We start from the raw sequence: 27,416 nt of genomic DNA, 5'->3' as shown, positions 1-27,416 counted from the left end.
GTCAATGATCCAAGATTCAAGAAAATACGTACCTGAAAGACGATCACGAGAAGTCTGCTTTCGATCATTAAGCATTTTCTTCAGAGCTGTCCATTCAGTGTCACTTAAACCACTTATTCCCACTCGATCAGAATCAGTGAGGAGTGCGTGTGCAACAGAAGGAACAGAGACAAGAGGCAAGTTATCGCCAGAAGACACATGGTTCACACGAGCAAAGTCAGGTGGACGGGGTTTGACGCCATTGCTAGGAGTAGCGAGTATACCGCGTCCAGTTCCATGTTGTTCAGACGGTCCACGGTTGTAAGGTGAGCCAAACTTATTTCCATTTTTCTCACCAAACCAAGGTGGATAACCAATACGTCGAAAATAATTCTCAGCCAAGTGACCCAATTTCCCACAATGTGAACACACAATCGAATTGTTACCTTTGTTGTCCGAAGCACCTCGATGTAGTGATGATGCATGAACAGCAAAACTCAATCCTTCGATGCGTTCATCATTAGTCCGTGAAGCCAATTTAGATTCTTCATCTTGAGTAAGTACGTTATATGCTTCATCCAGTGTAGGAAGTAGATCACGAGAGAGTAAATTTGATTTCACAGCTCCATACACAGATTCATCCAATCCCATGAGAAATTGATGCAATTTATCTTCCTCACGTTCTTGCTGAATTTCAGTTGCAGTTTTAGCTCTTCGATAATCAGACAAGCTACTCCATAGCTTTGTCAATTGACCATAGTATGCCTCAATCGCAAGTCCTTTTTGACGACAGTTTGCAAGTTCTAATTTAAGTCGTTGCACCCTTTGTCCATTTTTCACCGAAAAACGTTTTTGAATGTGTAACCAAAGATCATGCGAGTTATCACTATGCGAAAGTGAGGATCGGAGTGATTCCGCAATAGTGAGCTTTATCCAAGAGATGACAAGTGCGTTATTAGCACACCAATCTTCATAGTCTTCTGAATCTTCATCAGGACATGGAATAGAACCATCAACAAACCCGAATTTCTTTCGCGCTTGAAGAGCCAACCGAATATTTGCAGACCACTCGTCGTAATTTGGCCCACGTAGTAGAGGTTGTGAAATTAGAGTACCAGGATTATCACCAGAAGTAAGATCATAAGGTGATATTGTTCGTCGAACGTGTTCAACACGAGCAACAGATTTCTTAGAGGCGACAGAGCCTCCGTCGATTTTGGTTGAATTGTCTTCTGACATTAAGAAAGCTTCAACGAAAGATGTTTGAGGAAGATGAGGTCAAAAAGAAGAGAAGAAAAAAAAAAACAGAGATTTGATATAGAATAGAAGCGGAATTTGATAGATTGTTAACCAATTAATCGTTGTATCTAGATTATTGGCTCTGATACCATGACAAAACCTTTGAAGTTCGTAGAAAAGGTTTCTGGTTTTTATTAAACAGAGGACAAAGTCCTTTATACAAAGAAGAAGCGGCGGACGAATCTGTCTCACACCTAGGTATTAACATAATGAACAAAATGGATTTTACATATGTAGACGAAGGCCCAAAAGGCCCAATACACACGTACTTCTCTTATTTTGAAATAAATTTTCCCCCAATTAGAAACCATGTTCGTCCTGACATTTTATCTATGCCATGATCAAAAATAGTACGTCGAAATTATTGAGTTTACAATGGACGAGTAATCTTCTTCTTCATCTTGCTACCAAATCGAATCTTCATCTTTTGACATTTCAATACACGACGATTCACTCTGATATGAACTCTTCCGAACTAAACCAAACAGTAATCTTCTTCTTTGCCCACCCCAGACTTTAATTAGTGGCTTCTATTGTGGATTCATTCATTGTTGGTTTAGTGCTTAAGCGTTTCCTTTGTTTCTCTTATGAAGAAATTATGATTCTCCCCAAAATTTGTTTCTCTCTCGAAATTTAATATTTTCTCTGTTTCAGGTTATTGTTGATCCGGTTAATGAGCTAAATGCAGCCATTGTGCCAGAGTTATCAGCGTTGCAACCTCGATTCCATTTTTGAGTCACCAGAAGAATTCTACAGTGATGCCAAGGTAGTTCTTTCCAATGGCCAAGAGGTATCCTTCCACCGTTGCATTCGCTCGGCAAGACTCCCCTTCTTCAAGACAACGTTATCAAGAGCTGAGAAGATACACCAAAACAAAACCATGAAGCTTGAGATTAAAGATATAGCCAAAGACTATGAAGTTGGTTTTCATTTTCTAGTGACTGTTTTCTCATATGTTTACAACAACAGAGTCAAGCCGCCCCCAAAAGAGATTTCGAAATGCCTAGACATGAATTGTCACCCGGCTGTGCAATTTGTCATGGAGGTTCTCTACCTGGCCTCCACTTTCCAAATTCCAGAGTTAGTTACTCAATATCAGGTAAAACACTGCCAAACACTTTTAATCTAAACTACCATTATTATAAGATAATTGCAGAGTTAGTTACTCAGTAAGTATGTCTTTTACATGCTTTTCAGAGTCAGTTGTTGGAGATGGTAAATAATATTGGCATAGAGCACATATTAGACATACTTCAGCTTGCTAGCATTTGTGGGGGTTATTGTAAAACTCTATTGGATAAATGCACCAATCTCATTGCTTGGTCTGATTTAGACGTGTTTACTCTCAAGAAGTCCTTGCCATCTTCATATCATCACATTGTCAAACAAATAGTTGACATTCACGAACAAGCTGGTTTGAAGATAACTGAACCAGAAAGAAATGTATTGGGTATATATCAAGCACTTGACACTAAAGATATTGAGTTAGTCAGTATATTTCACAAAGAGGGCCACCTTTTGAGTTCTGCATATGCTCTGCATTATGCTGTCACGTATTGTGAAGTGAAGACCACAATGGATCTCTTAGAACTTGAGCTCGTTGATGTCAACCAGAGAAATCCAAAGGGCTGCACAGTGCTTCAAGTTGCTATAATGCGAAAGGAGCCAAGGTTGATTATGTGTTTATTGTTAAAAGGGGCAATTGTATCTGAAACAAGCTCTGACGGTAGAACAGCTCTACAGATGGCATGGCAACTAACTAAGGAAGTTGACTACAATCAAATTACGGAACGTGGAAAATCTTCTCCCAGAGGCCGAGTGTGCTTAGAAATACTAGAACAAGCACACAAACTAGATTCATGGCCTATAGAAATTTCTCCTTCTAGTTTGGCTGCAGATGAGTTGAAGAAAATGTTGATCAGTCTTGAAAACCAAGGTATCCCTTCTTCCTTAATTTCTTATTTACCATTGTGTTTCAGAGAAAAGCGGAACAATTTTGTATATCTATTTCAGTTGCAGTGGCTCGATCTAACTTTCCAATGGAAGCACTAGTTGCAATGGATGTCGGTTTGGTGGAGGGAACACACATGTTTAGGATAGAGGACCTAAACAGTCAACCTTTCACATTCCAACAGAAGCATGAGAGTAGATTACGAGCTCTTTCTAAAAGCGGTATGAATCTGCTATGTAAATGACTATAGGCTAGAATAAAAATCTGATATCGAGGGGGGGGGGGGGGGGGGGGGACTAACCTTGTTTCCTTTATTTTGTATCTTCAGTGGAACTCTTCAAATCCTTCTTCACTCGCTGTTGGAAAGTGGTTGAATTCATAGCAGACTTCGAAGACCCTTCTGATTTGCCTCTCGTAGACGAAGACACTCTTGGCCAGTGGCAACAAAAAAGACTCATGGAACTAATGGATGACTTAGGAAAGTCAGTTCCCCCAGATTTGTCGTCTTCCACATCGAAATCAACAGCTGCAATGAGGTCTGGTGGTAAAAAAATCTAAACGGCACCGATGAGAAGTCAACTGCGTGAGCTACCTTGAGTGTGGACAATCAGAACTTAGAGGAGGAGGAAGAGTGAACAAGGTTGTTGCTGCTTCTGCTACCGTTTCAAGAGTCTTTGTGTGCATGATGCAACAGAACGATTACTTATCAAACTTATTCTACTTGGTATTGGCAATATTTATGTAACTGAGCTTTGTAATCCTGCTATTGTAGCTATAAAGTTAGTTTTATTACCCCAATCCGTGTGATTTATATGCTCGTATGAATTGCGTAATATTGTTTTCAACAAGGAGAAGCCTGTAGCAGAGCATTAACCGCATTTTAGTCACCTTCTTCATTGGATATTCTAGAGACCGTACTGTTAGCAACATGACTCTGATCACTTCTGGTGGTCGGTCTGGGTCTCTGATAAATTACCGGTCCGGTCATCTTGTCTATTCGCATCCTACATTTGGTGCGCTGCACATTCCTTTCTAAGATTCCTGACCTGACACTTATCAATGGATGGCATTACTCGTACATATGCGTATCTTATGAGATTAATTGGATATGTTGTTATTATTATTTTTTAATATGTGAAAATCCACCACTTTAGAAAGGATAGCAAAAACATGTAGGCCATATTCCTGCGATCCACATGTGACAACAAGTGCCTCGGCTGATTCTGTTTTGCCCAGTTTTGTGTATTCCATAAACTCGAAGATTGGATGACGATCGAGCTAAGAGCTTGTTATGCTATGTTGATAGATCCAATTTGGATATAATATAGATAAGAAATTACATAATCAATCATCCATAAAATTAATAAATTGCCACAAGCCATAAGGAAAAAAAAAAAAAAAAAAAAAAAAAAAGAAGCTAATTGGTAAAATTAACTTATCCAAACAAATCCAGAAGAAACCGAGTCTTTTTCTTTAGGTTCTTTCTTCTTTGTTGTTCTGCAAATTGGGCAAAGATTCTTCAGCTTCAACCATTCTTTGATTTGTGCCCGCATACCCAATGCATCAAAGAATCAACTTAAGCAACCGGCAAGTCATGAATAATTAATGAAGAAGATTAAAAGTGCAACTCATAATGGTCAAAAATCTGATATTGGTACCTGACAAATACAGCATGGTTCTGCTTCTTGTGGAGACCTGGAGCTACTTTTGTACTTCTGTTGGTTCAATCCGTTTGATATGGTTTCCTCATTCAAACCGGTACAAACATCGCCAGTCCACTCTTCTAGGGACAACAACTCCTGCAGATTTTATACACCACGGTTAATCTGATGAGCAAATGAATGATTATGGGTTTGCTCTGGCTTTACCTCATATGTCATATGGACTGATTGAGAAGCATAACATCCCTGAACAAAGCAGCACAAAGAAAAATAGTAAGGTAAAATCTAGGTATGAATAAATGCAAACAGAAAAATCTATTGTTGTTTTCATTCATCAAGTTACATACTGCTATAGAAAAATCATTTTTATTTTTTTGTTTATACATAAATGGAAAACAGTACCTGAAAACGCAAGTTCCCTCCTGTGCTCCTAAGAAATTACGGACGGATCTGTTTCAGAAGAGAAACATATTATCAGATTAATAATGCGCATTTGCTCAGAAAACTATAAAGGGTGTACAGTCGATATGAGCACAAATCTAACATCAAGAAACAAAAGGGAGCATTAATCTTGATATGAAACAAACCTAGGATACCCCCGTTCTGCTTTTTCCTCGACTTGTTGTGGATGCCAAGCCTCACTATCCGATAAGAAACAAAAGACCAGGATGACCTGTGACCGGATTCATATCCTCAAGATGCTCATTATATTCTGCAGTCAGATTGACCTTGCGCCCAGCACGGTTTCCGTCAAAGGGGTTGCACTTACAAAGGGCTCAACTCAAGCCTGTCATTTCTCTGTTCCACAAAATGTCCAGTTCCCTTCCATTGCTCAGTGTGACTGGTGGCTTCGTTCTAGAGCTAGCCTCTCCGATGTTAAACATGTGTAACTCCCTTGATGAACTGAGTTTGGAAAAGTTGGATTTTTATTAGCAGCTGAATCCCGCAGTCCATTATCACCATAACAAAGACTAAGAAATAGAGATTAGCAATCCGAGCCTAGTAAAGTAATAGTAACCCTGAAATTGAAGATACAGGGTCGTGGCGATAAGTCACATTCACATTGGAGAACAAAAGTGTTTTTGTCACTCGGCCAAAGAAAAAATGCAACTGCGCAATTGAAGATACGCTACGCAATGTCTAATCTTAAGACCACAAAACCAACCACATTATAAGCTTTCTACTTGATCAGTCAGATACAAAAGTTACAATACCTAATCTCCAAAATCAAGCAACCTATATAACCAATGGAACATGCAGCAGAACAATATAATAGTCAATAAAAAAACATTAGCACAGCTACAACAAGAATAGCATCAGTAAATGAGATGAACACAAAATCTTTAGCAAAGCCTACATGAGGACCAAGGAACAACATTACTCGTAATCAACAAACCAGTAAACTCTTTAACTTACCACAAAGCCCCTATACACCTCAGACAAAACAGATACATTGAACCACTTTAGACGTAAATTCTTGTTTTAACAAACAAAAACCAAAAATTATCAGACAAGAGCTAAACAAGGACTCAATTTTTTTTTTATCGGACCCTCCAAGGAGAGATTCTACTGATGTTACAATGAACAAAAACACATATATCTAAGAACCCACCAAATCAAATTTCACCAAACTTCGATCGATCTGAGAAGGTTTTGGTTTGAGGAAAGCAAAGAAACGCTTAACACTCATGTAAATAAAATATGAAAGAGGAAACTGATTGCGGAGAAAAGAGGGAAAAGACTGATTGTGTAAATGTAATACCATCGTATATATCATGTAGTTATGTTATTCTATTATGTTTTTGATGTGCATGTTGATTGGTTATTATTTGATGGTTTAGTTAAATATTACTAGATTTGGACTAGCATATATGTAAGTACAGACCCCATGACCGGTACGACCAGCCTCAACTCCTGTGACTGGTACCACCACAAGCAACCACACCTACCACAAAATTCCATGACCGCTACGGCCAAGGACCAATAGACCGACCACACCACCCGTGATCAGTACGATTAAATCCACCACTTATAAGTCCCACAATCATTCTTCACACCTTAACAAATATGTTCGGTGATCTAAGAAGCAATGCTATCATTTCATTTATTTAGGCCTCTACATGTCATTCTTCACTAGTTTTCTAATTATTTATAAGTATAACTAGTGAACAAAAATCAATAATTAATTGGACAACATTGCACTTTATATTAAAGCTAATACTAATACTGGAAAACGGGCATCATAATAGACTAGGTACTTCACCACGCAACACGTGGGTTATGTGAGGTTATGTGATGTAGTCGACACTTTCTTGTTATTTTTGGTCTTTTCATTTTTTCTTTTGTATTATTCCGTTTTAATTAGGTATATACGAGCTTTGCAGTCACTTGTATTTATACACTACATGTTTATATCATTTCGTTTAAATGTATACAATTGTGGCATTTATTTTTTTATGAATTATGAGGATGTTGTTTTTTGTTTTTGAGGATCCAATCTTATCATTGACTGATATTGTTCCCAATACATTTATTGTATTTTAGATTTTCTAAATGTAAACCTTTCATACGTTGATGTTGCAATAATAAGTTATTTTTTTAAAATAATTATCTTCCGTGTAAGTGATTATGTTTGTATGCCCATGTTTTGGTCTAATATCAATAAGATCGTTTATGTTTTTCTTTAGTTGGCTTTGAAACCAATTTTGAGTTAAGCAAATAATGGGTCGAAATATGGTGTTAATCAGTAATATAAATTCTTATATATTGAAACGACCTTATCCGTTTTTAAAAAAAATATAATAATAATAAATAATAATAATAATAAAGAATAATGAATAATAATAACTAAAACTAGTGGTCTCATACCCACTAGCCTCCTAACCACAATCCCACACAACAGCGGAATAACAAATACCAATATCCAATAATAATCCATAATAAAATAACCAATATCCAAACATAATCATTCCAATGTCAAACAACAAAAAACAAGGAACCGGCAACCTAGAAAGTTCTAAAGACCCAACTCTAGCAACCTAGCAACGCCAGACAACAACCAATCGAGCCCCTAGAACATCTTCCTCTTCATTGCCTTGATTCCACGATCACACTTTGCCTTTACCTGCACCACAAACACAAATTGAGATGCATGAGTATTTGATAAATACTCAGAGAGGCAATCCTCCCATCTACTGGGCTATACACACAAGCAACAATGATTCCTATGTTCCAAACAACCAACAAACAAAACACACAAACCAGAAAAACAAACATCAACTCGCTGGAAGGGAGGTGTCGACCGGCACCAGCCAAGTGTCGACCGACACTAGCATTGGTGTCGACCGACACTACCCGACAGTGTCGATCGATCCCATTCTGCTGGTGTCGATCGACACTCCACCTGCAACTGCGATCCGCTCGAAGCCGAGAGTCGAATCTCGCTTCCCAACCTCTTCCAAATCGTTCAATACTCAAAACCCATGCCGGAATCATCATTAGGAACCTGTAGCAACCAATCCCCAGCAAGAAAACACACAAAACAACAACAAACAAGCAAGAACAAGGAAATCAAGGGCTTAGATTAGCCATGGTCATGCACTCAACTCTTTGCACGTTTTTTTTTGAACCACAACAACAAATCCCACCCTCCTAACAAGCCTCTAACTCCTTCCTAGCCTTGGATCTCTCAAGAAACAGCAAGGAATCTCACCAATTTCTCTCAAAAACAACAAAGCGGCAAACAAAAATAAACTCTAAAACCCTTCTTGCCTCGAAACCCACTTAAATATCCCGGTCCAATGGTTTTACTTAAACCAAACCGGACCAAATCGACGATTAAATCAATCTGGTCGAACCAGAAATAAGTGGTGTCGACCGACACCACCATGAGTGTGGATCGACACCCGTCCCCAAAACGCAGAGTTTTAGTTCGCGGGTGTTACAATTCTCCCCCACCAACGTAGATTCGTCCTCGAATCTCGAACAACACTCAGCCAAGGACTCACGTGCTACCGTCTCCACGGCCCGCACTCCTTCGACCGATATACGAAAGGTCACCTCTAGGTGATAAACTCACGCTCCAGGCATTATTTGTTCTCGACTTTTGGACTTTCCTTTTCTCATAGGCCTAAACCTTGAGTTTTTATTGGCTCTTCATCAGACCTAAGTCTGCATGCCATAATGTTGGCTCCTCATCGGGCCTAAACCCGCATGCCATAATTTATAAGGAAAAATCCAATACTCGTCTCTCGGGTCCTCACCCTACAGCGCGCCTTCGGATAGTCATCCGAAGTCGATATACCAACCACACTCCCAAGCCACAAAGTCTTAGAAAATGGCGGTACTAGGAGAACCGAAGTCCCCCAAGAGTTGCGAGCAAACAATTCTGAACACGTCTGAGTCCTATCCCTATCCAGGTTTCCTTCCCGTGGCTCGCGTAAGACAACACAATGTCCTACCAACCACATATCCCCTCACTGGAATACCTCATGACCACACAAGGATCATCTCACTGCCCCACGGGCCGCCACAATGGCCAAACAAATGTCCTAAACAGGACCGCCACAAAGGCCAAACAAATGTCCTAAACAGGATCGCCACAAAGGCCAAACAAATGTCCTAAACAGGACCGCCACCAAGGCCAAACAAATATCCTAAACAGGACCGCCACAAAGGCCAAAAAAATGTCATAAGCAGAACCGCCACCAAGGCCACTCGTCCCGAAGGACCGTCACAAAAACCATCTATCCCGAAGGACCGCCTCAATATGCACTCTGGCTAAACAGCCCGCCACAAAGGCCACACAATTGGCTAAACAGCCCGCCACAAAGGCCACACAATGGCTAAAAAGCCCGCCATAAAGGCCACACAAGCCCCTCCAAGGCTCTCTTCCGCTAATAATGGACGAATTCTAACTCACATAAAACCTTCCATTTTTAGACTTTCCACTTCCGGAACTTCCCATTTATAGAAACTTCGAATTCAGGAAAATTTCTTCCAAAACATTGTCTTGCGGAAATTTTGTACTCCAAACACCACTTCATCTTGTTACTGAGTCGCACAACCAACCACCCCAAGCGACAAAGTAAACAAGAGAGATGGGTTGGAATACTCCATTCCCGCTCCAACCACAGACTACGACTGGGACCAGGCTAGACAAGTTCAAGTCGTGACCTGCTTCTCGAACCACTTCTTGAATCTTGCCTTCTTCCGAAGTTCTTTGATCCTCCTCTCGAGAACCCTCACTGGTCTCGCCTCCAAAGTCATGTTGGGCTGAAGATCCTCAGGGATCTTAGCCAACAACTGGTCATCCTCACAGAGACACTTCCGCAACATAGACACATGGAAAACCTTATGAAATGCACGCATAGCCTTAGGTAACTACAACCTTTATGCCACTGGTCCAACTCGCTCCATCACTCTAAACAGACCCATATACTTTGGACTCAACTTAGTCTCAGTCAATGATCTGTTCGGACCCCGCAACATGGCCATCTTGAGGTACATTCTATCTCCAACCTAAAACTCAAGATCTCTCCTCCTCCTATCGGCGTAACTCCTCTGCCTATCCTGAGCTTCCTTCATGTTCAGCTTGAGAACCCGAATCTTCTCCGAAGTCTCCTGAACAAAATCTGCCCGTACATGCTCCTCTCCCCCCACCTGAATCTAGCATAACAGTGTACGACACGGCCTCCCATACAAAGCCTCATAAGGAGCCATGCCAATATTCTCCTGGTAACTGTTGTTATAAGCAAACTCTACCAAGCTCAAGTGATCTGCCCAATGGCCACCCCAATCCAACACACACATCCTCAACAAATCCTCCAACGTCTGGATCGTCCTCTCTGACTACCCATCTGTCTGGGGATTATAAGCTGTACTCATATGCACCTTTGTGCCCATCTCTGCCTGAAATGCCATCCAGAACACCGAAGTGAACTTGGAATCGCTATCAGACACAATGCTCGCTGGCACCCCATGCAAACTGACTATCTCCTTCACATACTTCTTAGCCAAGACCGCTGCTCCATCAGTCTTCTTATTGGCCAGAAAATGTGTCGACTTAGTCAACCGGTCCACAATGACCCAGATAGAGTCAAACGTCCTGGACACTGGCAAACCAACCACGAAATCCATAGTAATCATATCCCACTTACACTCTGGAATGGGAAGACTCTTCAGCAAACCACCTGGTACCTGATGCTCAGCCTTCACTAGTTGACACACATCGCACCTCGCAACCCAACTAGCCACATCCTTCTTCATCCCGACCCAGTGATAGTACCTCTTAAGGTCACGGTACATCTTAGTCGCTCCTGGATGAATAGAGAACATGCTCGCATGAGCCTCTCTCAGGATCTCCTGCCTCAACTCCTCATCCTTAGGCACACAAATCCGCCCATGCACCAGAGTAGTACCATTGGTCGAAACCTGATACTCGGAATCAACATCCTTTGAGGCATTCAACAGCCCCAAATCCTTCTCCTGAGTCAACCGCACTCTGCTCAGCAGATCTGCCCTATCAGCTGCAATCAAACCCAACGGCTCCTGAGAAATCGCACACAAGCTTAACGCACTAATCTCTCCTACCAAAGACTCCATCTCCTGCTCCTAAGCCGAAGCCGCCCGCTTCCGACTCAAAGCATCTGCAACCAAGTTAGCCTTACCAGGGTGGTAGGCTATCTCCAAATCATAATCTGCCACGAGCTCCATCCACCGCCTCTGCCTCAAATTCAGCTCGGGCTGAGTGAATATATACTTTAGGCTCTTATGATCTGTAGACACATGTACCTTTGCACCATAAAGATAATATGTCCAAATCTTCAGGGCAAAAACTACAGCACCTATCTCCAAATCGTGAGTAGGATAGTTGTCCTCATGCTTCCGCAACTGCCGCGAAGCATAAGAAATCACCTTCCCATGCTGCATCAACACACATCTCAAACCAACTCTGGATGCATCTGTATACACCACATAGGGTTCCCCCTGCTCAGGTAAAGCCAACACCGGAGCAGTAGTCAACATATCCCTCAAGCTTGCAAAGCCCTCCTCGCACTCCTGTGACCAAACAAAAGGAACATCCGTCCCTGTCAACTTAGTCATAGGTCGTGCTCTGCTCGCAAACCCCTGCACAAACCTCCTGATCTCTGTGGCATTCTGCGTTCTAGGTCAATCCGTGATAGCCTGAATCTTCTCTGGATCTACAGAAATCCCATCTGCAGACACAATGTGCCAAAAACTACATTTGCTCAACTTAGCAAACAACTTCTGCTCACGCAGCTTCTCCAGAACTGCTCTCAAATGCATTGCATGCTCCTTAGGACTCTTAGAATAAACCAGGATGTCGTCGATGAAGATGAAGATAAACACGTCCAGAAACTCCTGAAACACGCTGTTCATCAACCTCATAAACGCTGCTGGCGCATTTGTTAATCCAAACAGCATCACCACAGAGAAGATTCAGGCTATCATGGATTGACCTAGAACGCAGAATGCCACAGAGATCAGGAGGTTTTGCAGGGCTTTGTAAGCAGAGCACGTCCTATGACTAAGTTGACAAGGAAAAATGTCCCTTTTGTGTAGTCACAAGAGTGCGAGGAGGGCTTCGCAAGCCTAAAGGAGCTGTTAACTACTACTCCAGTATTGGCTTTGCCTGAGCAGGGAGAACCCTACGTGGCCTATACAGATGCATCCAGAGTTGGTTTGGGGTGTGTGTTAATGCAGCATGGGAAGGTGATTGCCTATGCTTTGCGGCAGTTGCGGAATCATGAGGACAACTATCCTACTCATGATTTGGAGATGGGTGCTGTAGTTTTTTCCCTGAAGATTTGGAGATCTTATCTTTAAGGTGCAAAGGTACAGATCTTTATAGATCATAAGAGCCTAAAGTATATATTCACTCAACCCGAGCTGAATTTGAGGCAGAAGCGGTGGATGGAGCTTGTGGCGGATTATGATTTGGAGATAGCCTACCACCCTGGTAAGGCTAACTTGGTTGCAGATGCTTTGAGTCGGAAGCGGGCGGCTTCGGTTCAGGAGCAGGATATGGAGTCTCTGATAGGAGAGATCAATGCTTTGAGTTTGTGTGCGGTTTCTCAGGAGCCGTTGGGTTTGATTGCAGCTGATAGGGCAGATCTGCTGAGCAGAGTGCGGTTGGCTCAGGAGAAGGATTTAGGGCTGGTGAATGCCTCAAAGTATGTTGATTCCGAGTATCAGGTTTCGGCCAATGGTACTATTCTGGTGCATGGCAGATTTGTGTGCCTAAGGATGAGGAGTTGAGGCAGGAGATCCTGGTAGAGGCTCATGCGAGCATGTTTTCTATTCATCCAGGAGCGACTAAGATGTAACATGACCTCAAGAGGTACTAGCACTAGGTTGGGATGAAGAAGGATGTGGCTAGTTGGGTTGCGAGGTGCGATGTGTGTCAGCTAGTGAAGGCTGGGCATCAGGTACCAGGTGGTTTTCTGAAGAGTCTTCCCATTCCAGAGTGTAAGTGGGATATGATTACTATGGACTTCGTGGTTGGTTTGCCAGTGTCCAGGACGTTTGATGCTATATGGGTCATTGTGGATCGGTTGACTAAGTCGGCACATTTTCTAGCCATTAAGAAGACTGATGGAGCAACGGTCTTGGCTAAGAAGTATGTGAAGGAGATAGTCAGGTTGCATGGGGTGCCAGCGAGCATTGTGTCTGATAGGGATTCCAAGTTCACTTCGGTGTTCTGGAGGGCATTTCAGGCAAAGATGGGCAATAAGGTGCATATGAGTACAACTTATCATCCCCAGACAGATGGACAGTCAGAGAGGACGATCCATACGTTGGAGGATTTGCTGAGGATGTGTGTGTTGGATTGGGGTGGCCATTGGGCAGATCACTTGAGCTTGGTAGAGTTTGCTTACGACAACAGTTATCAGGCGAGTATCGGGATGGCACCTTATGAGGCTTTGTATGGGAGGCCGTGTCGTACACCGTTATGCTGGACTCAGGTGGGGCAGAGGAGCATATACGGGGCAGATTTTGTTCAGGAGACCTCAGAGAAGATTCGGGTTCTCAAGCTGAACATGAAGGAAGCTCAGGATCGGCGTAGGAGTTATGCCGATAGGAGGAGGAGAGATCTTGAGTTTCAGGTTGGAGATAGAGTGTACCTCAAGATGGCCATGTTGCGGGGTCCGAACAGGTCATTGACTGTGACTAAGTTGAGTCCGAGGTATATGGGACCATTCAGAGTAATTGAGCGAGTTGGACCAGTGGCATATAGGCTGGAGTTACCTGAGGTTATGGGTCCATTTCATAAGGTTTTCCATGTGTCTATGTTGCGGAAGTTTCTCCATGAGGATAACCAGTTGTTGGCTAAGATCCCTGTGATCTTCAGCCCAACATGACTTTGGAGGCAAGACCAGTGAAGGTTCTCGAGAGGAGGATCAAGGAACTTCGGAAGAAGAAGATTCCTTTGATGAGAATCCTGTGGGACTGTGATGGTGTTGAGGAGCAGACTGGGGAGCCAGAGGCGAGGATGAAGGCAAGGTTTAAGAAGTGGTATGAGAAGCAAGCCGCGACTTGAGCTTGCCTAGCCTGGTCCCATCTATAATCCGTGGCGGGCTGTTTAGCCATTGTGTGGCCTTTGTGGCGGGCTTTTTAGCCAATTGTGTGGCCTTTATGGCGGGCTGTTTAGCCAGAGTGCCTGTTTAGGCGGTCCTTCGGGACAGATAGTCTTTGTGACGGTCCTTCGGGACGGGTGGCCTTGGTGGCGGTCCTGTTTAGGACATTTGTTTGGCCTTGGTGGCGGTCCAGTTTAGGACATTTTTTGGCCTTGGTGGCGGTCCTGTTTAGGCCATTTGTTTTGCCTTGGTGTGGGTCCTGTTTAGGACATTTGTTTGGTCTTTGTGGCGGTCCTGTTTAGGACATTTGTTTGGTCTTTGTGGCGGTCCTTTTTAGGACATTTGTTTGGCCTTTGTGGCGGCCCGATGGGCAGTGAGATGATCCTTGTGTGGTCATGAGGTATTCCAGTGAGGGGATATGTGGCTGGTAGGACATCGTGTTGTTATACGCGAGCCACAGGAAGGAAACCTGGATAGGGATAGGACTCAGACGTGTTCAGAATTGTTTACTCGCGACTCTTGGGGGACTTTGGTTCTCCTAGTAATGCCATATTCTGAGCCTTTGTGACTTGGGGGTATGGTTGGTATATCGACTTCGGATGACGATCCGAAGGCGCGCTGTAGGGTGACGACCCGAGAGATGAGTATTGGATTTTTCCTTATACATTATGGCATGCGGGTTTAGGCCCGATGAGGAGCCAACATTATGGCATGTAGACTTAGGTCTGATGAAGAGCCAATAAAAACTCAAGGTTTAGGCCTATGAGAAAAGGAAAGTCCAAAAGTCGAGAGCAAATAATGCCTGGAGCGTGAGTCTATCGCTTAGAGGTGACCTTTCGTATATCGGTCGGAGGAGTGCGGGCCGTGGAGATGGTAGTACGTGAGTCCTTTGCTGCGTGTAGTTCGAGATTCAAGGACGAATCTATGTTGGTGGGGGAGAATTGTAACGTCCGCGAACCAAACTCTGCGTTTTGGGGGTGGGTGTCGATCGACACCCCTGGTGGTGTCGGTCGACACCACTTATTTCTGGTTTGACCAGATTGATTTAATCATCGATTTGGTTCGGTTTGATTCTAGTAAACCATTGAACCGAGATACTTAAGTGGGTTTCGACGACAAGAAGGGTTTTAGAGTTTTTTTTGTCGCCGTTTGTTGGTTTTGAGAGAGAAAAAGGAGAAAACAGTTTCCTCCAAGTTCTTGTGAGAGTTTGTGAGATTTAAAGGTGTTTTTGGTGAGATCTTGCTGTCGGAGTGAAGATCCAGGGCTAGGAACGTGGTGGGAAGGTTGTTGTGGTGGTAGCTTCCTCTTTTGGGCTTAGATCTCATTGTTTGGCTAAAGTGAGTGCATGACCATGGCTTATCTAAGCTAAGATCTCTGTTTCTGTGATATTGTGTGTTGTTTGGTTGTTTGGTTTGGTTGTTTGTGACTTTTTCGTAGCTTCTGAGGCTTGGATTCGTTCCTGGTATCGTGTGGGACGAAGAGGAGAAGTTTGGAGGCGAGATTCTGAGGTTCTGTTCGAAGGAAATCATTGCTCGACAGTGGTTTCGGTCGACACCAACGCGAGGACGGCTCGAGAACTTAGCGAGTGTTGGTCGACACCATGTGGAGGTGTCGGTCGACACCGTTAGGGTTTTGGGGGTGTCGAGCAGGTGTCGGTCAACACCCAAGTGGTGTTGGTCGACACTAGATGTCCAGTGTCGGTCGACACCTTCTGGTATCGGTCGACACCCTTCTGACAGTAACCGGATTGTGTCGGGTCACTTGTGCATGTTCCTGGTTTGTTTTATTGTTGTTGTTTATGGCATGAGAGATCTTATTGCTTCTGTGTATAGCCCAGTAGATGGGAGGATTGCCTCACAATTTGTGTTTGTGGTGCAGGTAAAGACAAAGTGTGATCGTGGAATCAAGGCAATGAAGAGGAGGATGTTTTAGGGACTCGATTGGTTGTTGTCTGGCATTGATAGGTTGCTAGAGTTTGGTCATCAGAAACATTGCTAGGTTTCTGGTTCTATGTTTCCTGTTTGTTGAATTATTGGATAACGTTTATGTTATAATATTGGTTTATTATTGGATATTTATTGGTTATTGGTATTGGTTATTTCCGCTATTGGTTGTGATTGTGGTTAGGTGGCTAGTGGGTATGAAACCACTAGTTGTAGTTTATCTATTATTATTATTTATTATTTAAAAAAAACGGGTCGGATCGTTTCAATTTCGATTAGTCATCTGATCTTTTAAATATATTAAATAAGTATGTTGTTGTTCCTACAAATAGGACAACATATATTATAGTTTAACCATGGAGTTAAGCAATGAAAATGGAACTTGTGATTGCAAGACAAAATACTTATATACTAGGTTGAGTCTCGTGCGTTGCACGAGATTATTATATTAATTTGTTTTTTGGTTAAATGTCATTATGACTAAATTATTGTTTTTTTAAAAAATTTCGAAATACTTTACAATTTAAAGATCATACCAACAAAGTCTATTTGTATAAAAAAACTTTGTTTTTTGGTTAAAATTCATTAGAGTTTTGGAATTGTTTTATTAAAGCTAATACTGATACTGGAAAATGGGCATCATAATAGATTTTTAGTTATTTTCCTATTTTTATTATATGATTCCAAATTAAAAGGATGACTCTTGTGAACCCTATACTTCAATATTAAATCTAATTTCAATGGTCATATATAGTTTTAGGAAAAAGGAATTATATCAAATATTACTTTTAAAAAGTAAAACAATTTAGGTTCAAAATCGTACTAGTCATATAGTCAAAGTCATACTATGCATTAACTAAACTCCCATTTCCATGCTCCAAAACATACTATCTAAGCATCAAACCACCATGTAAGATATCAAAAACTTCTTTATAAACTCAAAACAAGAAACTCATCCTCATATCAAAAAAGTTCATGAACATGGCAGCATCGAAAAAAACGGTCATCATCATTTTTGTTCAAAAAAGATATCATTCAAAAAAGTTTCACATTGTCTAGTATTCCACCAATTAGTAATTTTTGATGTAAAATTGAAATTGAGAGAGTTTTTGTAAAAAAAAAAAAAAAAAAAAAATTATATATTTGTTATCTGATGTAAGAAATACGAGAAAAAAAAATAAGATCTCTAAAATTTTCACCCCTTTCTGATGTTAATAACTAGTACTGAAAAAGGGAAATGTTAATGCATCCGAAAATAAACGATTAATCTCTATTAATAAACGATGATGATATCATATTGGCCTATTGGGTATACAGTTGATTATTTGTAGTGCTTGAAGACGGCTAATTAGGTTTTTTAATCGATATTGCAGGTAAAGTATATATATATATATATATATATATATATATATATATAAAAACTAAATAGTTTAATATTTTAATTTAAAAGGAAATGAGAAGTAGATTTTGTAGTGATATTTTTTTTTTTTATTAATATAGCAATTGGGTTTGTTTGGCAACATGAATATTTGATATAGCTTCTTCTTAATTTTTAAGTGTGCTCCCTAATTAATAGTATAGATATAATATTTTGTTTAAACAAAGAAAAAGAGGCCAAATTAAATCATAAACGATAGCTTCAAGTACTCACTAGACTCAAATTGGACCATGACAAAATTTACATATCTATTCTATTAAAGCTGAAGTACTCACTAGACTCAAATTGGATCATTACTTTGTTTTGGTAGATTTTTCATTAAAAATGATTAGAGAATCACTTAATTTAATTAAATTAACCTAAAGTTTTGATATATCTAAATGACCATTATATCTTTGGGTCGATCACTTAAAACTAACCGGGTCAGGACGCGGATCCTCTCTGACCCGAAAATAGAAGAAAAAAAAATTTACGGATATGTTTGTTCTCCAGATTAATAATTTTTGGGTCCTGTATATTATTTGATTTAGGAATAGTTAAACACACAACCAAACAGAAGTATCATCCCTATAAATAAGGAAAATGGTATCAGAGTATTTAATGGCTTTAGTAATATCAAATATTAACTACTACCATACTTAATTTCTATAATTATTACGAATATTAATAATAATGAGAAATCTTTAATACTTATCAATTGTGACTTTGTTGCTTCCAAAATAATCAATAGATTAAATACGAAATTGTATATATATGTAAACTTATTTGATTTGCTTTTATATTGTGATATATTTACGGAAACAACAAATCAACTTAATACAATTAAATAAAACAAATCATCATTTAGTTTAGATTTTTTAATATTTTCTTAACGAAATTATAGTAATTAATTATGATTAGTATAGATGGAAAAAATAAAAAACCGCAGAAATTATATATATGTAAAGTTGTAAACTAATTTACAGAAAATGTGTATTGTATATCTCACATCGACTAAATATTTTGGAATATGGTTCATAATCACTATAAATATATGACTAATATGTTTTGAGTACAAATGAGCATAAAGCTTGACTTATCAGGTCTCCAAATTTAACAGTTTAATTTGGTTCTATATTTGAGCATATTTAAACTTTTAAAAAGTAAACATATTCTTTTACGTTTCTAAAAAATCTTTAAGAGATTATAAATATTTAAATTTTTATAGAATGCTTAAATTATTAAAAATATTTGAACTCCGTCGAAAGTTTAAAATATTATAATATATTTAAGTCTATAAAATATTTAAGTAATATTAATATATTCACTCTTAAAAATTTTAAAAGTGAAATCTCAAACAATTCTGAGATTTTTATTTTGTTAACTTTATCTACTTAGTAAAAAGTCAAATATTTGGTAAATCATAATTTTTTTTGAATAATATCTATACTAAAAACTCTATATTTATTATATTTTGGTGTACAGGTTAAATACAATAAATGGTTGAACCGGTTAAGGAAGGAGTATGAAACCTCCATCAGTTTATAAGTTATGTCTAATGTTACTATTTTTAATTTTTTTCTTCTCTTATTGTTTACTTTGGATATTAAACATTCATAAACACAAATTATTATTATTATTTCTATAGCACGTATTATATATTTGATAGTTACTTTTTTGTAATTTGTATTTTTGTAATGTAGTTCGTGGATGTTGTTTCCACATATGCCCACACTTCAGATGGTCATGTCTGAGCGTGAGAGGGGGGTATTAGTGTAAAATATCCCACATTGGAAAAATGTAAAGGGGTTTAAGTAATCTATAAAAGTTTAGGGCCTCGCCACTCATTGCCAATTAGTTTTGAGTTGGAAGCCCACAGTAAAGTCTGAATTTAATATGGTATCAGAGCTAAGATCATTAAAAAAAAAAAAATCTTTCTCAATTTCTTTGTTCGATCGATTGATAGTTTCGATCTCTTCTTTCTTAAAACTATTTTGGTTCCTTGCGTGAAAAGCAATCATGTCTTCGGTCGAAGATGTTTCTTCTTCAATAAAGAAGAACGAGAGTCAACAGTCAGTGACTCCGGTGGTGTCTCCTTACACTTTGTCTAGCTCCGACAATCCTGGTTCCATGATCTCGTCGGTGCTGTTGAATGGTGAGAACTATAATGAATGGGCAACGGAGATGTTAAACACACTCCAAGCAAAACAAAAAATTGGTTTCATCAATGGGTCGATTCCTAAACCAGCTGGTGACGATCCCAATTTAGAGAATTGGTTGACGGTGAATTCTATGATCATCGGGTGGATAAGGACATCGATTGAACCAAAGGTGAAATCTACCGTGACCTTTATTGCGAACGCTCATCAACTGTGGTTGGACTTGAAACAGAGGTTCTCATTTGGGAATAAGGTTCGTATTTATCAAATCAAGAGTCAGCTCAGCGCATGTCGACAAGAAGGACAAGTCGTTGCTGATTACTATGGCACGTTGTCTACTTTGTGGGAGGAATATCAAATTTATAAGCCTCTCACCGTTTGTTTGTGTGGTTTGTGCACCTGTGGAGCTACATCTGCACCAGCAAAAGAAAGAGAGGAAGAAAAGATTCATCAATTTGTTTTGGGTCTTGATGAGTCCAGAGTTGGAGGACTTTGTGCTACCCTTATTGCCATGGATCCTCTTCCTTCTCTTGGTGAAGTGTATAGTAGAGTCATTCGCGAGGAGCAATGAATGTCTTCAACTCGTCTTCGTGAACAACGAGAAGAAACAGTTGGTTTTCTCGCTCGGTCTGATGCTTCTAGTGGAAGCAAACCTGAATCTCTTATTAGTAAATCTCGGTTCTCTTGCTCCCACTGTGGTCGTAGTGGTCATGAGAAACGAGATTGCTGGCAGCTCGTTGCCTTTCCGGACTGGTGGACGGAGAGGTCCGAGAAGATCAGTGCTGGTCGTGGTTCTGGTGGCAGAGGCAGAGGTCGTGGTACTAGCTACAACGTCAGCAGTCGCGGACGTGTTCATCCTGTTGCTGCACACGCTACTAGCTCCAACTCATCTGTTTTTTCTGAATTTACAGTAAAGCTTTTGCTGTAAGCATGGGAGATTTTCCACTCTCCAAGGATGTCAAGTTGACAAATGTTCTTTTTGTGCCTTCACTCAACTACACATTGATTTCTGTTTCTAAGATCCTTAAACAAACAAAGTGTCTAGCCACGTTTTCTGACACTCTTTGTGTTTTGCAGGCTCGATTTTTGAACATTTTGATTGGAAGTGGTGAAGAGTGTGATAGTGTGTATTATCTTACGGATGTGGCTACAAAAAAGTTCCATATGGCAAGTGTGGCTACTGATCATGCTCTGTGGCATCGGCGTTTAGGACATCCTAGTTTTTCAGTTCTTTCGGCTTTACCTTTATTTTCTGGTTCTTCGTCTTCTGTTAGCTCAACGTCTTGTGACATATGTTTTAGAGCTAAACAAACAAGAGATGTTTTTTTGGATAGTCTTAATAAAACAACAGATTGTTTCTCAATGATTCATTGTGATTTTTGGGGACCATATCGCGTTCCTTCTTCTTGTGGTGCAGTATATTTTTGACAATTGTTGATGACTTCTCTCACGCGGTCTGGACGTTTCTCTTACTTGAGAAGTCTGAAGTGCGACGTGTTCTTACAAATTTCATGCAATACACGGAGAAACAGTTTGTTAAAGCTGTCAAGGTGGTTTGAACTGACAATGGGACAAAGTTCATGTGCTTTTCTTCTTATTTTCAAACTATTTGTGTTGTTCATCAGACGTCTTGTGTTGCCAAGCCTCAACAGAATGGGCGTGTTGAAAGAAAACATCAGCACAAACTCAATGTTGTTAGGGCATTGTTATTCAGGCAAGTTTGCCCATCAAGTTCTGGGGGGAAGCCATTGTTACTGCGGCCTACTTGATCAATCATACGCCGTCATCTCTTCATTTCGGTCACAGTCCTTTTGAGTTACTTCATGGTTTTAAACCTACCTATGACCAGCTTCGACTTATTGGTCCTGCTTGCTACGTTCATCGTCTTGGTCGAGACAAAGATAAATTTGGCCAGTGTAGTCGTTTGTGTGTTTTTGTTGGATATTCATCTGGTAAGAAAGGTTGGAAGGTCTTTGATATTGAGAGGAATTAGGTTCTTGTGTCTCGGGATGTGATTTTCAGGAAGATTTTTTTCCTTATGCGTCTCCAGTTTCCTCATTGCCTCTTGTGTCGGACTCTCCATCGTCTGGTGATGATGATTGGTTGGTCTCTCCTTCGGATGTAAGGGGGAGCCCTGTTGCGACTCCTCCGATTTCTATTGTACAAGAGGTTTCTCCTGACAGTTCCTCATCACATGATTTAAGCGTTACTGCGGATACCGCTTCTCCTGACTCTGTTTCCTTTGATTTAGAGCCGATAGTTCCTGTTCCTATACCCTCCACTGTGGTTCCTGTTCCGGGTACGGTTGTTTCCTCTAGTCGTCCTGTTGATGACCAGACTATGTCTGCTACATTACCGGCTGTGCCGGCTCCTCCACAACGTCAAAGTCAGCGTTCTTCTAAGCCTCTTGCTCTGCTTAATGATTACATCCTTTACAACGTTACTTACACACCTTCATCCTCAAACACTCTTCCTGACTCCTCTTCATTGTCTTCGGCTTCGGTTCCAGGTATCTCTTTGTCTCCTTTGACTGATTATTTTGAGGATAACTTTACTCCCGCTCATCGTGTTTACCTTGCGGCTATCACTGACAATAATGAGCCTAAACATTTTAAAGAGGCTGTTCAATTCAAGGTTTGGAATGATGCAATGTCCAAGGAAGTTGATGCTCTTGAAGTCAACAAAACAGGGGACCTGGTTGATCTTCCTCCTAATAAAGTGGCTATTGGTGGTCAGTGGATTTATAAGACAAAGTATAATTCAGACGGCACTGTGGAACGTTATAAGGCTAGACTTGTTGGTCTTGGTAATAATCAGATTGAGGGGGAGGATTATAAAGAGACTTTTGCTCTTGTTGTTCATATGACAACGGTTCGCACTCTTCTTCGTCTTGTTGCGGCAAAGAATTGGGAGGTTTATCAGATGGATGTACACAATGCATTCTTGGGGATCTTGATGAGGAGGTCTATATAAAGCTTCCTCCAAGATTTCGTCATTCTCATCCAGGAAAAGTTTGGCGTCTCCATAAGTCCTTGTATGGTCTCGAACAGGCTCCTCGGTGTTGGTTCAAGAAGTTGTCTGATTCTCTTTTGCGGTTTGGCTTCTTCCAGTCTTATGAAGATTATTCACTCTTCTCCTATACTCGTAATAAAATAGAGATTTGTGTGCTTATATATGTTGATGATCCCATGATTTGTGGTAATGATGGATACATGCTTAAGAAGTTTAAAGATTATCTCAGCCGCTGTTTCTCCATGAAAGACTTGGGCAAGCTTAAGTATTTCCTTGGTCTTCAAGTCAGTTGTGGATCTGATGGTTTCTTTTTGACACAGTGTAAGTACGCTCTTGATATTGTTGCTGATAGTGGGGACCTTGCTTCGCGTCTTGTGTTTACTCCTTTGGAATAGAATCATCATCTCTAATCCCAAGTCGTAACAACGTTTAGTGGGTCGTTTGTTGTATTTGTTGCATACACGACCTGAGTTAAGCTACTTTGTCCATGTCTTGGCTCAGTTTATGCAGACACCATGGGAGGCTCACATGGAGGCGGCTTTACTCGTGGTCTGTTACCTAAGTGGCTTGCTTGGACATGGCATTTTGCTTAAGTCCTCTTCCGACTTAACCATTGATGTTTATTGTAATTCAGATTGGAGTTCATGTCTGCTTACACGATGGTCGCTTAGTGCTTATGTTGTCCTGATTGGTGGTTCCCCTGCTTCGTGGAAAACAAAGAAGCAGAAGACAGTTTCTCATTCTTCTGCGGAGGCCGAGTATCGGGCTATGTCTTTTGCTCTCAAGGAGATTAAGTGGCTTCGCAAGTTGTTAAAGGAATTGGGTATCGACCAAGCTGTGCCAGCTCGTTTGTTTTGCAATAGTAAAGCTGCTATTTATATTGCTACCAATCCTGTTTTTCATGAGCGCACCAAGCATATTGAAAATGATTGTCATGCCGTTCGTAATGCGGTTCGGGATGGTGTTATTGTCACACACCATGTTCGTACGACTGAGCAGCTTGTTGACATCTTTACGAAAGCGCTTGGTCGCGATCAGTTTCACTTTATCTTGTCCACGTTGGGCGTTCGTGAGCTTCACAGTCCACCATGAGGGGGACTATTGTGGATAAGCTTGTATTGTGTGTTGTGTTTATCTTATTCTACTCGATAAGGTCTAGTTGTCCTGTTTTATCGGATCCAAAGTCTATCTAATGTATAGAGTCTCTTGTATAAATACTCTAGTTGGAGAATCAATAAAAGTTAAGTTGGTTTGATATCTAATTCTACAGTTTGAGGCTCCTGGATACACAACCACACTAGCTACTAGCAGTTTTGGACAAGGATAAGTTATTGTTATATGATCCCAATACCAAATCTTATGGTTTTGGTAAGACATCGTTACTCTATGAAGGTGCTGTTTGTTATTTCCCGAGTTTGATCTCTATTTTGTAAGCTTGAAGTTTTAGCCTTCTAAGGAACAATGCTAAATGCTTAAGCAAAATAAAAAAAAAAAAAAATCATGTAGCGTAAACACGTATATATTGCATATATTATTCCAAGTTACACACTAAACAAAATGAGATTTGAACATCACATCAAACATCTTCACATAACACAAACTTGTTTGCTCCTGCCTTCACTACTATAGTTCTTACTCATCTAGCTTCACTTGTTGATCTGTGCCCCTTATACTATTTGACACAAGTTTTGGTAATCAAGCCCAGTAACATTTGCATAACATCAGCCAAAAAGAAAGATTGGTTCAGATCAAATGGTAACATCCTCCCAAAAGGTAACCGGAAGCTCTGGTGATACAGGCATGGTTGCAACGGATTGGAACTGTAACGAGAGAAGCAACATATGTAAGTATCAAAGAATAATGCCAGAAAAAATGATTTCAACATTGTAATGTTTAAGTACCTTATGGTGCTTGTATTTCTCCCTAACAGCTTGTAGAGCACCTCCTCTTCTGCTCAGATACAAGTCATGTATGATTCCAACACACACTTGTAGATCAGCCGCTTTGTACTTTGTGTATTCCTCTAGCATCTGATTCTGTTTACATCATCACAACCATAGGATAATTAGTGTCTCATTCTAAAAAGACTTGACTCAACATTTTAACTTGTAAGAGAGTGAGACATAAATGCTTACCCAAGGATGTTGTTTAGGACGGATGATGAACCGAGCTAGAAACACAGCAGAAGCAGCCAACATAGATGGCACAAACTTCACAGCTTTGTAATCTAAGATACTCAATTCTGATAGATAGCAACACAGAGGCTCTAGCTGCAAATGTGGCACTTTGAAATCTTCTTGTGCAACCCTTGTGAACCGTCTGCACAAACACATACAAAATCAGGACAATGAACCATACAAACCCAATACGTATTATCACCAAAAACACAATCCTAACCTCATAAAAGTATTGATGGTAGGCCTTCCTAACTCAAACTGAAGTGCAAGAAGTATATCAGCTTCCATCTTCACCACATCTTGTTTCGTAAAAGTATTATCCGTAATGTAACAGAAATCTTCCACTTTAGGAGGACTAATCTCTTCATACTTCCTATTAGTTTCCAATACCAAAAACCTCCATAAGCTTCCAAAACAAAGACAATGAGAAATAACAAAAAGAGGGAAGAGATCAAAAGATGCTTACGAAGCAATAAGCATGGCAGAAACTCCCACAAGCTGAAGCCTTTGCTTGTTAACAGTCTTCAATGACAAGAACCTATCGATGTGTGAGACAGTGAGGTAAAGTGTCTCAGATCCAAGTTTGTACTCTTCAGCAACTTCAACTAACCAATCAACCAACACACCTCTCATGCTTGCTGTCACATCTTTCTGAACCTTTTCGATATAATCAGGTAAAGGTCTTTGCTTTGGCTTCACCTGAAAATTTCACAAACCCAATTGACAAAACTATTCAGATTAAACAATCATCAATCCCTAAGTACAAACACAGAGCAATTCAAACAAGATTTAATACCTCCAATTCACGAAGATACTGGTAGATGTCTCCGACATAAGGACCACACATTTGAGGATCATCAGATCTTGAATCAATGTCAGGTTGTGATTCTAGGTCAACAACAACCGGAGCTGACTTCTTAATCTGATTCGATGGAGGTCTAAGACTCTTTTTTGGCTTCTGGGTTTCTCTAATCTGATTGAGATTAGCCAAGACATTGACATTAGAGCCATTAAGAAGCTCACCAAGCACAACTCTCTTCTTGCTGACCCGATCTTCATCCATACCCATCGAAGCTTTTCTCTTCGCGGCCGCTCTGGTGATCCTCACACAGATCTCTTGGTTTGTCATGGTTGAGATGGGATTGAAGAGAGAGATATCGAGAGAGGAAGAGAGAGAGAGATTGAGAGATTGAGATGAGATGAGTGGAAGAAGTGAAGGTGAGAAGGGGGAGAACAAAAAGGGGAGAACAAAAGCGCCATTTTGGTGAAGTTTTTTTCGGAGGTGGCGCCTCTGTTTTCTGTGTTTTGAGTTTTTTTGGGAGTCAAAACTGAAAATTTTTGGAGGAACCAACAAAATTATCTGAAATTTTTTTGTTTGGGCGGGCTTCTGTGTTTTTTTTTTTGGTTTTTAGATTTGTCCGAAATGTTTTTGACCGGTAAAGAAGAAAGATTGGATTTTTTTCGGAGGGTGGGTTCGATTGGAAACAAATCTCAGATTTTTTAAAATATTTTAAAATTGGTGTCCCTTCGGAGTTTGGTGACATCTCATTAAATTATAATTTTTAAAACTTTACTTAAAGATTTATATTTAATAATTCTATATAGTTTACAGAAAAATTATAGAATTACTTAAGGAAAGTTAATTCTTTTATTTAATAAAATTACTTAAATATGTAGATTTAAAATTCTATATCATTTATTGAGAAATGATAAAACTGTTTAAGTTAACTTTTTTTTGGTTGTCAAAAAAATTGGCCAACTTTACTTAAATAATTTTTTTGAAAAAATATTTAGATCTGTTAAATGTACATTTTTTCTTGAACTCATTAGGTTTTAGACATTTTTTCTAAGTAGTGATTGTTTAAATTTTTGAGTTGGCTAATTTATACTTTACAGTTGCATCCGCCTAAAATAAGACAGTTAATTTCTTAAAATATCACAATTATATTGATCTTGATCCTACCATGTTATAACTCGCTTTCGAGATATGTATAATGTAATTTCTAATAAATCTCTCTATATTGTGTCCAAAAACAATAATTCGAATGTAATAAAGGATGAAGGAATACATATCGTATATAGAGAAACAAACATATAGAAAATATCTCATGAATGAATCCAATTGAAAATGCTTTATGTTGAAGAAAGTGCTACAACGTTATATTAAAGGTAGAAGTAGTACAGCACGCTTCTTCTCTTCACTTGTTTATCAAACCATT

At 39.9% G+C, this 27,416-nt stretch overlaps 4 protein-coding genes and 1 long non-coding RNA gene across 7 annotated transcripts; 3 read left to right on the top strand and 2 right to left on the bottom strand.

Moving 5' to 3' along the window:
• Window positions 1-1,610: 1,610 nt before the first annotated feature.
• On the top strand, window positions 1,611-4,027 carry LOC109130720 (regulatory protein NPR1-like). 3 transcript variants are annotated; one of them, XM_087496062.1, is made up of 5 exons: window positions 1,611-1,765; window positions 1,933-2,377; window positions 2,476-3,214; window positions 3,292-3,341; window positions 3,726-4,027. In XM_087496062.1, the coding sequence occupies exons 2-5, from the start codon at window positions 1,961-1,963 to the stop codon at window positions 3,762-3,764; spliced, it is 1,245 nt and encodes a 414-aa protein (XP_087352188.1). In that variant the 5' UTR covers window positions 1,611-1,765; window positions 1,933-1,960; the 3' UTR covers window positions 3,765-4,027. The 3 variants fall into 3 exon arrangements, with proteins under 3 accessions (XP_087352188.1, XP_087352181.1, XP_087352192.1); XM_087496055.1 differs by having other exon boundaries at window positions 1,636-1,765; window positions 3,292-3,450; window positions 3,558-4,027; XM_087496066.1 differs by having other exon boundaries at window positions 1,648-1,765; window positions 3,298-3,341.
• A 611-nt stretch (window positions 4,028-4,638) lies between these two features.
• LOC104777654 (uncharacterized) lies at window positions 4,639-6,027 on the bottom strand. Its single transcript, XR_015587206.1, has 4 exons — window positions 5,478-6,027; window positions 5,293-5,340; window positions 5,098-5,136; window positions 4,639-5,028 (listed from the first exon to the last, which is right to left on the bottom strand). It is a non-coding gene; the product is annotated as an uncharacterized LOC104777654 (long non-coding RNA).
• A 13,841-nt stretch (window positions 6,028-19,868) lies between these two features.
• Window positions 19,869-20,579, top strand: LOC147947659 (uncharacterized). The gene has a single exon (XM_087507381.1). It carries the CDS (start codon window positions 19,869-19,871, stop codon window positions 20,577-20,579), a length of 711 nt encoding a protein of 236 aa, XP_087363507.1.
• On the top strand, window positions 20,580-23,415 carry LOC104779171 (uncharacterized). Its single transcript, XM_087507380.1, has 7 exons — window positions 20,580-20,918; window positions 21,086-21,288; window positions 21,426-21,558; window positions 21,634-21,726; window positions 21,858-21,977; window positions 22,031-22,936; window positions 23,059-23,415. The coding sequence occupies exons 1-7, from the start codon at window positions 20,580-20,582 to the stop codon at window positions 23,413-23,415; spliced, it is 2,151 nt and encodes a 716-aa protein (XP_087363506.1).
• Window positions 23,416-24,523: 1,108 nt separating this feature from the next.
• On the bottom strand, window positions 24,524-26,673 carry LOC104777653 (cyclin-A3-2). The gene is made up of 6 exons (XM_010501938.3): window positions 25,994-26,673; window positions 25,664-25,896; window positions 25,418-25,570; window positions 25,156-25,339; window positions 24,922-25,056; window positions 24,524-24,840 (listed from the first exon to the last, which is right to left on the bottom strand). Exons 1-6 carry the CDS (start codon window positions 26,324-26,326, stop codon window positions 24,769-24,771), a joined length of 1,110 nt encoding a protein of 369 aa, XP_010500240.2. The 5' UTR covers window positions 26,327-26,673; the 3' UTR covers window positions 24,524-24,768.
• Between the last annotated feature and the right edge of the window lie 743 nt (window positions 26,674-27,416).

Source organism: Camelina sativa, chromosome 3 (genome assembly GCF_030686135.1).
Source record: "Camelina sativa cultivar CO46 ecotype springtype chromosome 3, ASM3068613v1".
In the NCBI taxonomy this organism is placed as follows: Eukaryota; Viridiplantae; Streptophyta; class Magnoliopsida; order Brassicales; family Brassicaceae; genus Camelina; species Camelina sativa.
Note: the sequence above shows the minus strand (reverse complement) of the source record. Positions and strands in the feature narration are given on the sequence as shown.

What these genes read in the sequence shown, in the direction of transcription:
- LOC109130720 (XM_087496055.1), top strand. Translation starts at nt 1,961, where the DNA reads ATGCAGCCATTGTGCCAGAGTTATCAGCGTTGCAACCTCGATTCCATT. An exon ending in GATCAGTCTTGAAAACCAAG is followed by an intron (nt 3,215 to 3,291) that starts GTATCCCTTCTT and finishes TATCTATTTCAG; the next exon opens with TTGCAGTGGCTCGATCTAAC. An exon ending in ACGAGCTCTTTCTAAAAGCG is followed by an intron (nt 3,451 to 3,557) that starts GTATGAATCTGC and finishes TTGTATCTTCAG; the next exon opens with TGGAACTCTTCAAATCCTTC.
- LOC147947659 (XM_087507381.1), top strand. Translation starts at nt 19,869, where the DNA reads ATGTCTTCGGTCGAAGATGTTTCTTCTTCAATAAAGAAGAACGAGAGT.
- LOC104779171 (XM_087507380.1), top strand. Translation starts at nt 20,580, where the DNA reads ATGTCTTCAACTCGTCTTCGTGAACAACGAGAAGAAACAGTTGGTTTT. An exon ending in AGTTTGTTAAAGCTGTCAAG is followed by an intron (nt 21,559 to 21,633) that starts GTGGTTTGAACT and finishes GTTGTTCATCAG; the next exon opens with ACGTCTTGTGTTGCCAAGCC. An exon ending in GGGCATTGTTATTCAGGCAA is followed by an intron (nt 21,727 to 21,857) that starts GTTTGCCCATCA and finishes ACCTATGACCAG; the next exon opens with CTTCGACTTATTGGTCCTGC.
- LOC104777653 (XM_010501938.3), bottom strand. Translation starts at nt 26,326, where the DNA reads ATGACAAACCAAGAGATCTGTGTGAGGATCACCAGAGCGGCCGCGAAG. An exon ending in AGTATCTTCGTGAATTGGAG is followed by an intron (nt 25,897 to 25,993) that starts GTATTAAATCTT and finishes TGAAATTTTCAG; the next exon opens with GTGAAGCCAAAGCAAAGACC. An exon ending in AGAAATACAAGCACCATAAG is followed by an intron (nt 24,841 to 24,921) that starts GTACTTAAACAT and finishes CTCTCGTTACAG; the next exon opens with TTCCAATCCGTTGCAACCAT.